This window comes from Dicentrarchus labrax, unplaced genomic scaffold, assembly GCF_905237075.1.
Source record: "Dicentrarchus labrax unplaced genomic scaffold, dlabrax2021, whole genome shotgun sequence".
Lineage (NCBI taxonomy): Eukaryota > Metazoa > Chordata > Actinopteri > Moronidae > Dicentrarchus > Dicentrarchus labrax.
This window is the reverse complement of record NW_026136721.1, coordinates 23,494,290-23,510,502: the sequence shown is the minus strand read 5'-3', so window position 1 is coordinate 23,510,502 and position 16,213 is coordinate 23,494,290. Positions and strand designations below refer to the sequence as shown.

The 16,213-nt window shown below is 37.7% G+C and overlaps 1 protein-coding gene across 2 annotated transcripts; it reads left to right on the top strand.

The window, feature by feature from the left end:
- The first annotated feature begins 3,215 nt into the window (after positions 1-3,215).
- ankrd49 (ankyrin repeat domain 49) lies at positions 3,216-10,894 on the top strand. Of its 2 annotated transcripts, none has more exons than XM_051385462.1 (3): positions 3,216-3,337; positions 4,994-5,218; positions 9,645-10,894. In XM_051385462.1, exons 2-3 carry the CDS (start codon positions 5,000-5,002, stop codon positions 10,119-10,121), a joined length of 696 nt encoding a protein of 231 aa, XP_051241422.1. In that variant the 5' UTR covers positions 3,216-3,337; positions 4,994-4,999; the 3' UTR covers positions 10,122-10,894. The 2 variants fall into 2 exon arrangements, with proteins under 2 accessions (XP_051241422.1, XP_051241423.1); XM_051385463.1 differs by having other exon boundaries at positions 3,289-3,373.
- Positions 10,895-16,213: the final 5,319 nt, after the last annotated feature.

The window sequence follows — 16,213 nt, the reverse complement described above, 5'->3', positions numbered from 1 at the left end:
CAGCACAAACAACCGGTAGCATTACAATCTAAAGTCCTTAAAGTAGCTTTCATTTTATTTTCAACCTGCGTAAATCAAAAAAAGCATTTGTTACAGAAATAAATCAGAAACGTTGCAATGTGCTTTGTTACAGACTTTCCTTTCCTTTAATTAACTATATATACTTGTATAGGAGAGCTACAGATGTAGAAATACAAATTTCTCATATTTTTCAGAAATGTGAGTTACCAATTATGTTTTGTTGTGCAGTACAACTTGTTGATTTTCACATGCACTGGTGAAGGAACAGATGGCAGCAATTGTTGTGTGAAAGGCCAAAAACAAGCTTTAAAGCAGCCAAACTAACAGTGATTCTGCTACTGTGGTAGCAAATTAAAACCAAAAATATTGATAATTCTCTGCCAAATTCAACATGGTAATGGCTTATTTGATCAGTTTTGCACTAAAGAAAGTAACATTTCTCTGTTGATAATCTGGTGGGAAGAGGTGACTTTTAATCAAAGTTTCATAAAATCTGGAGAGTGCTAGAATAGTAAAGTATTTTTTGATTATGATGATCAAACAGGGGTGATTATATAAATCATTGAGCTGCGCCTGCTGCTCAGTGTGGAAAATGATTAAGCAAATTGCTGTAACTAGATATGAAACATGATGTGCATAATAAAATTTATTATTTAGTATTACTTAAGATATTCTGATGATGATCGTTTCTTATCACCGTCTGAATCACAACTTTAAACTGACAAAATTAATACAAAAGCAATGAATATAATAGTGTGATGTTCATTTACACATTCAGTCACACAAATACACGTTATCGTCATCCATGCTTAAGTGATGAATGATGATGAAAGTGTGAGGATATGGGGACCAGTTATTCACTGCTCATATCAATAACTCAGTATTTTTTTATATGTATGTTAATACCAGATCTTCTATCATTTACATGCACTTTTGACCTGCTGCTTATGGTACAAAGTTAAATGTTATATGTTATATTATATGAAGAGTTACGATTTGCCCAAGTAAGGAATCCCATCCATCACATAAAACATCTGAGACATCAGTGACTGAATTTTGATCAAACTAATATATATTTTATCAAACTTTATTGACTTGAGGATTAATATTAGTGTACTGATTACCATTAAGGCTCTCTGTGGCTTCACTGTATGTATCAGACACTAATTCTGCCTACCAGCACCCCCAAAGTTCACTAATTACACGGTATATTCTATATCAATTTGTGGTTAAGCCAGGCTAGCTACCAGTCTTTGAGAAGTATCAATCTAACTCTCAGCAAGAAAACAAATGAGCACATTTCCCATAATATTGAACTATTTTCATATCATTGTTCTATTTAATGTTGATTTTAATTTGTTTTCCTCTGTGAGGCAGTCTTTGTGCTCAATAAATAAAGACTGTTATCATTATTTTTGGGATAATGTGTTTCTTTTGCCATTTCTAAAACTTCTAAATGATTGACCTAAAGGGAGCATCACAATGTTAAATGTTATGGACATTTATTTTGAACAACATGTCATTTTTCACCTTGGAGAAACATAACATCTTTCCCACAACAACTATAAATTATTAATCCACAATTCCTCCATAAAAGCACTACTTCACTTCACTTCCCTGTATTCACCTTGTGATCAACAAATAATTGCACTTCTTCATAACCATTTAATTCCTATGAATGTTTAATTTTCTCAAGGACATAATTTCACAATACATCTTTGAGGATGTGGACGTACTAATGTATACTGAGATCCCTCCATGTACTGAAGGATAACGGCCCAGCATCAGTAAGATGCATCTGATTCCTGAAGTATCTCTGTGAACTTAGTGCTGAATAATACATTAATGCTGGGTTTGGGTTCTGATCATTCTTCAATCAGGGGAAAACAATGTTTAGCAGGGATCAGCAGTAGCATTACAGCTGCATTGTTATACTCTTACGTTCATTATTTTTCCAGCAGAAACACAACAAAACATGACATGACTAAACAGTACAGACACCACGTCTACATTAATAAGTAGACACACGGACACTGTGCTTCTTTTATTACAGTGCTCCCATCCAGTAGAGACAGAAGCTATAGCTCTTGCTGTGACTAATTTGTAATGTCTCTTCTGGCTGAAGATGCAAATCACCTAAATTCAAGTTGTCCTTCTTTCCCCTGCAAGCTTTCAAATAGGCTTTTGTACAGTCTTCAAAAGGTGTCATTAGTTTCTGTCAGTGGGTTTTGTGTGCTTCTGTTGTGCCACTGAATCTAATCAGGGTCAAGGGTGCTTTGCAGCTGAACAGCAGCGGCACTAAGAGTGTGCATCTAAATAGTTGTATAGCTGCATTAAACAACATGTTTTGTGTGTTTGTTTGGAGGACTACAGTGGTATACATTTGGGAACATACAGTCAGAGAAAGATGGTCTGTATGAGCACTACACTATATGAATGAGTACTTGTTAACATTTTAATTTGCCTGTGACTAATCCTGCAGAAAGTCTCATTAATGACATACAGTAGACTGAAAATAACATCCCTTGCAGTCTTTCATGTGTGTGTATGTGCTGAGATAAAAATGCAGGAGTTAACAGGACAAAAACCCCTGACGAGTGCAGTGTTCCAAGGGCATATTTTGTATCTGTTAGCTGCCATTTTCATGACTAAAAGGTGGCAGGGTGACCCCATTCAACTGAGTGCATTTGTCTTCCTTGTCTGTTCCTGGTGGATTTACTTTCAATACAAATTCCTTCAAGACCAGTTTCTTCGGGGTCTGGGTTGGTGTTTTCTGCACATTTCTGTACAGCTATTTACTCATTTATTTAAATATATTGCCATTTTGTACATATTCTATTCATCTCTCTTTATTTATATTTCTCTACGCTTGATCGTGGTTCTTATGCACCAATGTACCAAGGCAAATTCCTCACTTCCTTATTATTTATTTATTATTTTAAGAACACACTAGGTCTCAATCTGCACTCTGAATAAAATATTATGTATCTGTCAAATTAGCGTTTTAATGGATGTATGGACACATTAAGTCACCAGACACAAGCCTACTGTATCTTCCCTTTCCCTCCCTGCACCGCTCAGGCGCTTCGTTCAGTACAAACAACAACCGGTAGATGGCGACAACGAATAAGTGCAGCGTCTGGACTACCGAAAATAAAGCTGAAGAAGAAGAAGACGTTAGCAACAGCGAGTAGTTGTGGGTATTGGCGTCTTTTAACTGCGTTCCTCTCTCACGGTAACTCCGTTAACAACTACATATCCCATGTGTCTTCACTAGAGTCGACTGTGGTTTGTTGTGAACCCGCATAACTGGAAGGTGAGGGTGAAATCGTACAGTTTTTAAACCTCCTGAGTGAGTGAGACTTGTTGTTTTGGACCCGACAGACGTTTACGCTTATGAATGTCGGTTGGTTGTCAGGGTTTAACAGTGTGACGTCAGCGTGCATTTCAACGGCTGTATGTGACGTCAACGTTAAATGTTACGTTAGCTCGTCAGTCTTCGCTGCGTCAGCCGTAACAGCAACTAACGTACATTAACAGTTAACCTGAAAGTGTTGAAGTTAATCCCCTCTTACCTAAAACTATTTACTAGTTACACCATTGTACAGCTCTACTGAGTACAACTGTATAATGTGTGACACTAAACCTCACCTTGCAGCTTAATAATGTTGTTCTCTCGGTTTAAACTGTGTTAGAGAGGCATTCATTCAACGTCGTCCTGGAGACTGTTGCACTGTTTTATACTGAGAGGTGTTTCTAATATTAGTTACTTATAGACATGTCCTCTAACAGAGGTAATATATATATATATATAAGATGTGTCTATGTCTTGTCATTCTAACTTACTAAGTTAATAATTGTTTGTACAATACTAAAAAGAAAAGAAAATGTAGAAAGTAAGCAGCATTTTTAATCGTCTGGTCGATCGATTAACCAAACATCGCTTGTTTAGTTAACTCAATTTACAATGATATAAAACAGCAACACAACAGAGTATCACATTTGGGAAGCTGAAAAAAGGACATAGTCAACAGTCTACAATATTTAAATAATTCATTAATGGTTTAAATATTTTTTTGTCAAATTGTTTCAGCTCTAAAACATTCACACAAGAAAACAGTCATATGTGCAGGGGGCAAAGACAAAAAAAGAAGCTTATCTGAGATATTGTGTGCTTATTTTTCTCCAAATGGGACGTTTACACCTCAACATAATCAAAATATGAGCCGTATTTCAAATTTCCCCCCTGGGATCAATAAAGTATTTCTGATTCTGATGATATTTTGATCATGTTGAGGTGTAAACATCACAAATAATTACACGATTTGTCACATTTTAAAGAAATCTGCATTTGTAATTTAAATCCAGATTGTAGGACATTGATAATTAATCCTAAATAGGGCACAAAAGTTCTTCAAACTGCACTTTTTGTTATTCGGAAGGAAGCTAACTTATATATTGTACTTTTATTTTTAGTTGGACCTATGTTAAATAAAACCCAGACTGCCATTATAAATAAGCAATTTCTTTCTTAATGACTTACCTGGTTAAATTAAGGCTAAATTAAATGAAAAGCACCATGGAAAAATAGCGGCCGGTTGCCTTTTTTGATTTATATTTACATTTGAAAAAGCCAAAATGTTTAGACAAGGCCACTCATCTAACCCTCTTCACAGTCAGCGTAACAGTTGACAACTGAGTAACAAAGACATCCTGAGGCAGTTCAACCTTTCAGGGACAGTGAATATTTAAAATGCCTCTGAGGTGCACAAAAAAACATTCATTAGCACATTGTAATGATCTTTTGGGGGTTTGTGTCACATTCAATCCAGGGGCAAGGTAAAAGTATGAAATGTTAATATTCCCTTTAAATTGTTCAGTTTTAAATATTCTCTAACTCCATCACCTCCATATCTGATTTTAATCTCTGTATATCTATCTAATTTATCTGTCTTTCTGTGTGTTAAAACAGCAAGTGATGGAGTTTCCTGAAGATTTCAACCAGCTTGAGCTTCTGAATACACATGGCCAACTGATCCCCCGAGGGGCCAGCAGCCTGTGGACCGGAAGCAAGGATGAGGAAGAGGAGGTGGAAGAGGAGGAGGGTGACCACAGTGAGGAGTGGTATCTAGAAAAAGAAGAAACTCTCAAAGACAAACCAAAGGAGCTCATTCTGTGGGCAGCGGAAAACAATCGCGTAAGTGATGTATTGTTCTGTTTTGACCCCACGCTCAGAGCTCAAACTTTACCTGTGTTGCCCCTCTGGTGGTAAGCAGGGGGTTAAATTGGGCTTGTGACGACTGCAATAGGATCAAGCCATGTAGCTCATTATTTTTAAGTAGTACCAGCTTTATAGCCTCAGTGTCTCTCCAAAATGTCAATAAAACAACCTAAAAATAACAACCAGCATGCCCAGTACTGTCCATGTTTGTTTTGGACACAACAATTGGCATTCTCGCAGGATTTTTATGGTCACTTTATTGTAAACGTTGTGAAAGCTGTGACTTGTTTTTTTATTGTAGTATGTAAGGAAGTCATGTTATAAATATTGAGTGTGGAACATTAAATATCTAGTATCTATCTGTCTAAAGAGGAAAGATAAACGGTAGATGACAAACTTCAATTTTGGTTGATACCAAAAGAGGTTTGATACCCTGCCCTAATCGTGCTGCATCTCCAGGGCCTGACTTTACCAGCCGCGGCACTGATAAAATCAGCATAATATGACACATAATTATACTTTTTTCTTTGCTGTCACCTTAATAACAGCACGTACGCCTACCTCATGTTGGTTCCTGAAGTCATCTTCCTCTGCAACTCACTTTTTAGTGGTTCTGTTTTTTCCCTCTACTAGTTTTTCTTTTTATAATATTCACCCGTAAACTTCAGCATGGTTCCACCGACCTGGTTATTGGTAATGCTTTTGCAGAGGTCAGTTTTTTGGGGAAGTTACCTAACATGCAGTCCTGAATGAAGCCTCTCTGGAAGGAAGAGGCTTCAGCGCTAATACTGTTTAAATTCAGGAGGTTCTGTTTCTAATGGCGCTAACCACTGAGCTGCCATGTCAAGAAAGAAGTTGGTCTAATGGTTGAGAAGAAAAAAAAAACAATTATAGAGCTAAATTCACCAGTGGAGGAAGCTGGTTTTAACTGAGAGAGAATATTTATTCAAGGGGGTCAGATTTAAAGGCATGCAATTAGTGACCAATTAGTGAGCACTTAAGCAGAGTAAATGATTACCGTAATTAGGTCTTTCACCTTTTAGTGCGATGGCAGTTTGCTGTCCATGAGAAATCAACAGGTCACTGAACAATTATTTCATATCTGAGCGTGAAACATCACACATAAATATTGTCAGCGTGCAGCAGAGCATGTTAATTAAGAAACCAACCATGTTAAATTTACATTATTTTCTTGTGCCACAAAAAGCTACCAATTAGAAAAAACTACCACTGCCACTTTAAGAGCAATTGGTCTCTGGGTCATGGTTTTTAATCACGTTCTTTAAAGTAAAATGGTAAATAAGAATAAATAAAGTCAGTATATTAATCAACCAGAAGAATAACATTATTTGCAGCCCTAGTACGATTGGACAAATAGCAACAGGAAGTTGTGAAGCAGGATTTTTCTGTACACCTGACATAGAGACAGACGAGGCAGTTACAGATTAAGCAAAAGATAGAAAGTAGGAGTGGACAACATGGATAAAATGATTGATCACTGTACGTGTCTTCTCACCCCTCCCTCCCTCCCTCCCTTACCCCAACAAACATTTTCCAAAACTGTTTGAGTAACTTAATAGCATTCAGTTAATATTCAGTACTGTCAGTAACTTGGATGTTGTTTGCCTGCCTCCCTTTTGATGTTATTAGTTTATCACATTTAATGAAGAATCATTGGAGCCTAACAGATGTGTCTGTGAGAGACTGCTGCTATGAATGCTGATAAAGGCATAAAGTGTGCACCATTGCTCCATCAAGTGGGCTTTATGTTGGGGATTATTTATTAAATGTTGCTGAACAGACAGATCCCAGATTTTTATCAAAGACAAAACATTAACCAATAAGTTGAAAGCACACGCTTTCCATCTATCTTGGGCTAATTTGATTAAAAGAACTTGCACATTAGTGCTGGGTGATAAAATTCACAGAGCCCAGTGTGTCATGTTAAAATCTCTTTTTTTTTCTTCTTCTTCTGAACCACAATCAAAAACCAAAAGATTCAATAACAAGCAGCAAGTTATCACAGTGGAGCAGCTGTAAGTAGAGACTGTTTTTTTACTGACTGTTCTGTCGACTGACTAATTGACTAATCGTTGTAACTCTGAATGCTATCATGTAGCAGATTTTTTGGAGAAGAAAGAGCCAGGTGGTAAAACATGCTGTCATGACTTCTCAGTTTAGCACCTATTTTTTCATCTACCTCTGTGAATTTAAGGGTTAATTTCAACCAAACCAGAGCTGGTGATTGTTGTCAGAACAATAGAAAGACTACAAAGGACAATTTTGGTGAGTTTGAAGTGTTTTATGAACTGGGAGGTAAAATTTATGTTTTTGTTAATGGAGTCTGGTGAATCGCAGCAGTTGCGCATTTGTTTTTGTCTTAGATGCTTTTGTCCAGATTTTCTTTTTGAAAGGAGTTTTTTCTTGTGTTGAGAAATCAAAATGACAAAAGCAGTAAAACACATTTTGCCTTAGTAATGATTAGTTTCAAACAAACAAATTATGAATAAATTGAAATGTTTCTTGCTGTCTAATGTGCCTGTTGTCTTTGGTTTTTAAGATTTAATGTAAGAGTTACAATAAGAAAGCAGTAATACAATGCAACCCATGTACAGAGGCTGAGTCCTTACTGCAGTAGCCCCTCTCTCTCCTTCACCTCTCCTGTCTCTCTTCAACTGTTGCTGTCCAATGAAGGTGTAAAATAATAATAATAATAATAATAATAATAATAAATAAGAATGATTTAGAAAGCTGCAACAAAAGCTGCTTTTGTGCACAGCAGAAATTCTGTATTGCATCTCTAATTTTTCACAATAAGAATATTGACCCAATTTTGTGAACACCTAAGAACAAATTTCAAAGAATCTCATGTAGTGCTATTACATCTAAATAAAGTTTGAACTTTTTGGTAAAACCTTTACGTGCATATATGAGATTTAAACATTAATATAGCAGCAAACAATGCCGGAATAAGCCGGAAACAAAACACTACTACACTTTTACACACAGTATAACGCCGTGCCTCGCAGCAGTCAACATTTAGTTGTTGATGCAGAAATTAAAGTGAAGATTGGAAAAGCAGTGAGATTGATCACAGTTCATCATGTACATAATAACTCTGTTGCTATGTAACAGTTTTCCTCAACACACAAAGCATTAATTGAACAAATTAATTGCACTGGCAATTATTCAGATTTGTTCATCTCTTTCCTTTTTGTGAATATTTTTTGTGATTTGAGTAGTTGTGTCTAACAGCCTTGTGTTGTTTGGTTCTGTACTGTATTTGTGTCAGTCTGTGATTTGTGATTGTTTTTGGTGTGTCCACTTGTGTCTTCCGTACTGATTAGATGGCTCGTGTTTTTTTTGTACGTTCGGCGGTGCTGAACTATTGTGCTTTACTTTGCTTGTATTTTGTGTGGCTTTGAAGGGTGGAAGTGTCTCCTCAACTGACGTGTACTTTGCTGTACTCTTAGAACTTTCTCACCAAGATTAATTATTTATGTTATGAAACCCTGCAGTACCAATATGTTGAATATATTTCCTCCCTTCATAAACAGAAGCTTATTTTAAACCTGTATTGTGAATGTCGGCTTGCAGTCGTCTCTCTCCTCTTTTATTGGTGCAATGCTCCCTTATGGTGCATTAGCATCACCACCTGTTGATATACATTACTGCCCACTGCAGTCAGCCGAAAACTGTTTTGCATCCCACACATGCCCACTGCGTGCATGTGCTTCCTTGAGAGTGCGCCGGTAGCCCGCGCTCCATTTGGTCACGCAGCCATGCTGCCTGTTATGCAGTGGCTAGGGGCGAGGAAAGGGAGCGCAGACGATGTATGAGGTGGCAAGTTTGGAAGTCACTCTCTGTCAGCTGATAATCAAACAGTAGCAGGCGGTGGAGACGCTGTTGTAAACGTTTATTTCATCTTTTCATGGCTTTTAAATTGGCACTCAACCTGTGAAAACAGTTATTTGGAGCTCTGGAGGGAGCTTTGTCGAGTCTGAGGACATCAGTTTCGTTTGGGTTACATATTTATGACAGAAACCCTAAATTGTAAGCTGGTGATGCCAAGTTTGAAAAACGGGTATGTACCAGTCAGGGAAGGTTGAATGAATGAAGCTGTTCAGTTGTATTATGGGAAATTAGTGAGCAGTATTTTTGAAGTTTGACTCATACTAGGGACAAACATTCAGCACCTGTCAAGTTCTGCTGCCTCATTTTGACAACTTAAGAAAAAATCCAACTTAATGGAAATGCAGTACTGCTTGAGTACCCCTTTAAGTGTTGGCATACAATGCAGAGTACTTTCTACATTCAGCAGTAACTAATAAGCCCTTGCGGAATATGTATTTACACCGGACAATACTTGCTGACCTTCAGTATTTTTGTGTTTTTCTTTCAGCTTGCAACCTTCCACAGGTTGTTAACCGCTGATCCCTTGCTGGTGCACTGCTGCGATGAGGACGGTTACACTCCACTGCACCGTGCGGCATACAGCGGCCACGTCGACGTGGTTTCTGCTTTACTCGCCGCCGGGTCGAAGATTAACCCTCGTACCATCGACGGCTGGACGCCCCTCCACAGCGCCTGCCGCTGGAGCCGTGTCACTGTGGCGAGTCTTCTCCTGCGACACGGAGCTGAACTGAATGCCCAGACCAACGGTGGGCTCACGGCACTACACCTGGCTGCTTCCCACTCCAGCTCCATAAGAACAGACTCTGCTCACACACTAGAGCTCCTCCTCTCCCAGCGATTCCTGAAGCCAGGGCTTCGCAGCAACAGCGGAGAGACGGCCAGTGAGGTGGCCCGACGTAGTGGCCCACATCACTTCCTGTTTGAGATGGTAGAAGACTGTGTAAATGTGGTACCTATGTTATGAGCTGTGTTAATGTTTATGTGTCTCAAGGTAATGCGTGCTTCCTACTGAAGCATCATAACAATCAGTTAATAATTATTGATTCTTGAAAATCAGAAGTGGAAGAATGAAAGACACTTGTTTCTGAGGTTGTTTGGTGCGTACAGTTTGTCCAGAGCTTAAATAGCTTTTTCAATGCAAAAAGTCTGTTTGTTTGTTTTATATAGTTAAAGTCTTCTGATTCAAATCCAGCCTCTTAACACATTACACGTTCATCTGTCATGTTGCAGGACTTTAACTAGACCTAGAGCTAAGGTTTCTTCATTTATTTTCTTCTTCCCTCTGTAGGAATCACTGTGGTTTTCTGTAATTGGCAGCTATTCTGGAGTCTCTTCACAGATGACTATGTAATGACCCTTATATGACCCTTGTATGTCTCTCTTTGAGTCACTTGAGCCAGAGGATGTGCAACATATGCAGCATGTACACACGTTAAATACCTTTCCGAAGGGCTCACAGATGTCAAGTAATGTGATGGATTTATTTTTTGTCTGTCACTCCTATTGGAGTTACTAAAAGGATTTTTTATTAATTAAGAGCTCAGAGTCCTCACATGAATGACACAAGGATTATACTAATTAAATTATAACACATGTTGCAGAAGTCCTTGAGGTTGAACTGAGGTTAGAATCCACAGAAGGAAGCTGTATAAAACATCTGATTACTTAGAAGTAAACATTTGAGTTTTGCTGAGGTGTGTGTGTTACAAAGTAAAACTGGTGCCACAGCAAAAAGAACATTGTTATTGTTTTATTGCATTTCAGTGTATTATATGTTAGTAATGTGGGCAGTCTCTATTATAACAGTTTAGGATCCTCCTTATAAGCGGACCATGTTTCAGAGCTTGTCCTTAGTCTGAGGTTAGACAATCTTTACATATAGAATCTGTAAAGAAATTTATATCACACTGCAGTTTTTCTTAATTTCAGTGGCATGGCCAGTGTTTTTATATCCTCGGTCACAGCGACTGTGCTAGTCTACAGAAGGCTGATGATGTCAGTAGGCCTACTGTATGAGAAGTGGCTTATTATGACTGTCAGCGGTTTAAATCCTGATCAAGTAAAATAATAACTTCTCGATTTTCCTAAACTCAGACATCTGTAGAAAAAACTGAAATTATTCTTAATACAGTTTTTTGAGACAATACTTTACTAAATACTAAATTATTTGTATGGTCATTTACTACTAACTACTACTATACTAACCACTTAACTCATCAATCAATTATTTGGCCTATAAAGCCTCAAAAAAAAAAAAAAAAATCGCAGTATCCCAGAATTTCCCAATATCTTGTTTTGTTCATCCAAGTACAAAATATTTAAGTTTATTATGCACTAATGTAACACAGAAAAGCATCAAGTCTTCATATTTTAACCTTTAAATTTAGCCTTTTTTGCTTGAAAACTATTTTAACTTTTAATTGATTATCACAATATTAACTACTTACTCTTTGGTCAACTAATCAATTAATCAGCTAATAGTTTCAGCTTAAATTTAAGGTCACTGGGTAAGCTTGTGCCGTGAACTTGTTTCAGAAGCCCAGATATAAGAAAGAGCATATCCGTTGGATCAGAAATTACCTTTGACCTTTTTCACTTAAATAAGATCCGACTTGGAATGTTGTCAAATGAAATGAATAATGTTGTGGTTTGGAGTCAGTGTGCAGGCGTTCCCCTGGTAACAGGTAACTATGATATTTTTCAACTGGGCACTAACTCACAAAACCTTCTGGGAACATTATTGGTGTTTGAAACAGTGAGCACTGGTTTGTTGGTCCCCACAGGTGCAGAGCAAGGTACTGTGAATTTTAGTAACAACAAGGATACTCTATAAATAACTTAATTTGAGGCTGATTTCCATCACTCAATCTCTCTCATTGTCTTTATGTCAGGGTAACATTTACATTTAAATTAGAGCACAAACTGTTGCTATGTTGAAGGACATTGTGGTCCCAATAGGTGAGTACTGAGTGACCTGGCTTTCTTTTCATAGACTCACATTTACAGAGGACAACACATACATGAAAATTGAGAGAGTGAAAGCAAAAATAATATTTTTTATGTTTTTGAGTTGCTCTATTCCAGAGGCATAGTGATTTTGAGAAACAGTTTATTGTGACTCAACTCAAAATGCAGCAGTGGAGGAAGTATTCAGATCCTTTCATTTACGTAATATTACAAAAATTAGACACATACTATCACAGACAGATGCAGAAAAACTAATCCATGCATTTGTTACTTCAAGGCTGGATTACTGCAACTCTTTATTATCAGGTTGCCCCAATAAGTCCATTAAAACGCTCCAATTAATTCAGAACGCTGCAGCACGAGTACTGACAGGAACTAGAAAAAGAGATCACATCTCTCCTGTACTAGCTTCTCTGCACTGGCTCCCTGTAAAATGTAGAATAGAATTTAAAATCCTCCTCCTCACCTATAAAGCTCTTCATGGTCAGGCCCCTTCATATCTTAAAGAGCTCATAGTACCCTATTACCCCTCTAGAACACTACGTTCTCTGAATGCTGGGCTACTTGTGGTTCCTATAGTCTCTAAAAGTAGAACAGGAGCCAGAGCCTTCAGTTACCAAGCTCCTCTCCTGTGGAACCAGCTTCCAGTTGTGGTTCGGGAGGCAGACACCCTCTCCACATTCAAGAGTAGGCTTAAGACATTCCTCTTTGATAAAGCTTATAGTTAGGGTTGGCTCAGGTGAGTCCTGAACCATCCCTTAGTTATTCTGCTATAGGCCTAGACTATCGGGGGATTTCCCATGATACACTGAGCTCCTCCCTTCCTCTCTCTTTATGCACTCATTCATGTCCCATTAATTCATGTTACTAACTTCACTTCTTCCCCAGAGTTCTTGTGCTTTCTCGTCTCGCAGGTTCTTGTCGATCCTGGTGGAGCCTCCTGCCATGGTCCTGCTAGATTGCCATTGCCAATACTGTTGTTACTGTGCACCTGTCTGTCTCTCTGTCTCTCGCTCTCTCTCTCTCTCTGTCTCTCTCTCTGTCTCTCTCTCTCACCCCAACTGGTCGAGACAGATGACCACCCACCTAGAGCCGAAGGATCTGTCCTAGGTTTCTGCCTTTTAACAGGCAGTTTTTCCTTGCCCTTGCTCATGGTGGTACTGTTGGGTCTCTGTAATTAATGTTTTAAAGAGTTCGGTCTAGACCTGCTCTATTTGAAAAGTGTCCTGAGATAACTTCTGTTATGAATTGGCGCTATACAAATAAAATTGAAATTGAATTGAAATTGAAATCCTTTACTTGAACGTTTTATGTATGAAATGGCACTGGATATCGCTCTAGAGCAGTCGCATCAGACCAAAACGATGGGACAGAAATATAATAAATGAGTGCCTTATGTCTTTAAAAAAGTGCTTGTTTTTACAACTGACAGGCTCATATTGTTATACTAAGTGTCTGAAAACATTATGGAAAGAATCCCTACAGAGACAGTTTAACCAGAAACAGCCATAATATCACTATTATATATATATATATATATATATATATATATATATATATATATATATATATATAAAAATATATATATATATATATATATATATATATATATATATATATATATATATATATAATTAGATCAGTGTTTCTCAAACTTTTTACAGCATGTACCACCTCAGAAAATATTTGGCTCTCTAAGTACCATCATTATGACGGACGTTCAAATACAGCAGCGTAGGCGTAGGCCATATTCAGTTATGGACAGTTCACACAAGAGGCAATTTTATTCCTAATAAGATTATTTATTGTTGACTGTTGTTGAATGTTGATTGGAACCGGTTCAAGAACCAGAACTCATTTGGTCGAAAAGGGGGTTCTCCTGAACCACACTTTCCCAATGGTCCCCGTTTGGAGTGTTTTCGACCTTTCATTTCATCTCCGCTTACTAACCTGCCATCACATTTTAGCTCGTAACTAATCATGGATGTATGCACACGCTACGTTCATGAATGTGACTCCATAGGAGGCTGATATGGAAACAAAATATTACAGGAAATGCTAAACTTACAGTTCAATGATCTCATAGTTTGACTGTTTTCATTTTAAAGTTGTAGTATTTTTACAGTATATGTTTTTTAATTAATTTATTTCATTTTTTAAACCAAATTAAAGATTCCACCGTGCACCACTGGAGGCAGCTCATGTGTCACTGATTTTCAGTCTACTAATCGATTAATCGTTAATGTATTTATAGTGTTACATTGCACCATTGTCAAAATGTAAATCAGTAGTACCAGCTGGCGGTACAGTAACAACTTCAAAAAACAAAAAGCTTTTTTGTAAAAGGAAATAACAAAAGGTTATACTTTATCCCCTTTAAGTGATACAATTATAGAGTGAAGACATCCCTGCCTGCAGGAAGTATTAACCCTGCAAGGGAGTTTCACACTCTTTTCTTTCTTCCAGAGTTAATGCCAAAGACAAATTAGCAGGAAGCGCCTGCTGTGCAGCCACAGGCTTCCTCAGTTTAATGTAATTTTATTACTGTAAGTGAATGAAACAGCACAGAGTTATAAGGCTTTAAGACAAGACAGAGCACATGCAGTAATAATACAAGTGTAATGTTTTTGTATTACAAATTGTTAAACATTTTGTTGACATGCATTTGAGACAAATGAGTAGAGTACCAACAGGGTAGTATCACGAGAAGAATACCAACAGGTTAATGCTTTTGTTTTTCAGTTCCCATTGTCTCCTAGTCATTTTCTAGAAAATGAAACCAATTCTTGGGAAGGGTTTCCTGCAAATGACTAATCTCTCAAATTGCTACTAAGGGAAGGTGGAGTTAGTGTTTACATTTAAAAAAAGGCATTTTCTTAGTTGTAGATTATGTCAACAAGTAAAGTAAATCTATATTTTTATGTTTGTTCTTTCAAGGAAATTCCTGTGGATGGATGAATCATTTTTAACATATCAGATTCTCTTAAAAACTCATGAGTAAGTGGGTATTTACTTTTTTTTTTATTAGTGTTGTCTTAGATCATTGCCTCTGCTTCCTTATAATTAGTACCAAAATAAATATAAATAAAAAATTAGGAAGCTATTATAGGACTTAAAAGGTTACAGAAAACAGCTCAGGACTTCTTCTTGATTCAGGTGAATCAGATTATTTTATATTGTCTAGGCTTGTTCTGATTGTGTACTTTTGCTTATTTCACTGGAAAATAGAGCTTGCGGAGTTAAATAGTGACTGTAAAGTGAATACAGTTTTAGCAAGTTAAAGTGAAAAGTTACATAGAAGTTTCTGTCACGGCTGGTATGAGTGCTGCACCAGGGGTTGGACCCAAATGCAGATGACAAGAGGCAATTGCAGTTTAATGATTTATTATAAAATAATGTCAAAGGCTTACAGGACCATCAGGCAGACAAGAGTCAAAGCCAGAGAGGCAGTCAAGAACAAGCTAATTAATCCAACAAGGAGCATGCATGGACCAGAAGTCCAAATAATCAGCCAGAAGGGCAAGCAGGTACAAGTGACAGGGTTCAAAGCAACAGGCAACAGAAATCAATATGGCAGGATATAACCGAGCAACAGAGGACAATCTGGCAATCAGGAGTGAGTGGGAAAGGGCTGCAACAGGCTGACGAGGGAAAGAGAAAACAGGTGAGCAGGGAAAGTCAGGTTATTGCAGGGCTGATGAGAGAAGTGGGACCAGGTGTGTAAAGCAAGGGACGGAAGCTGCATTTCATTAATTGTTCCACTTCCCCTCAGTCCCACTGAGGCCACTTAGAAAGCACAGGGAAAGGTCAGACGGAGCTACCGGGCGATGTAAATTAAGCCCACCTGCCCTTGTACACTTTCAGTCCAAACTGTTATGGATTGACTGCCATTTGTGAGCAAATAGTGCTGCTATATACTGCCTTTTACAAATAATCAGAAATACCTCCAGACTCATTTCAATGAAACTGAAGCTCATGAACTCGGGCACAATCTCATTAATGTGTGTAAGCTGAAATGCTGATTAATGTGCATTGACCCATGTAGCCTAAATTAATAAGTTAATCAAGTAACTGGAGTTGTATACAAGG

Coding starts and splice junctions, on each gene's coding strand:
- ankrd49 (XM_051385462.1), top strand. CDS start 5,000: ATGGAGTTTCCTGAAGATTTCAACCAGCTTGAGCTTCTGAATACACAT. Junction 5,219..9,644: donor GGGCAGCGGAAAACAATCGC/GTAAGTGATGTA, acceptor TTTTTCTTTCAG/CTTGCAACCTTCCACAGGTT.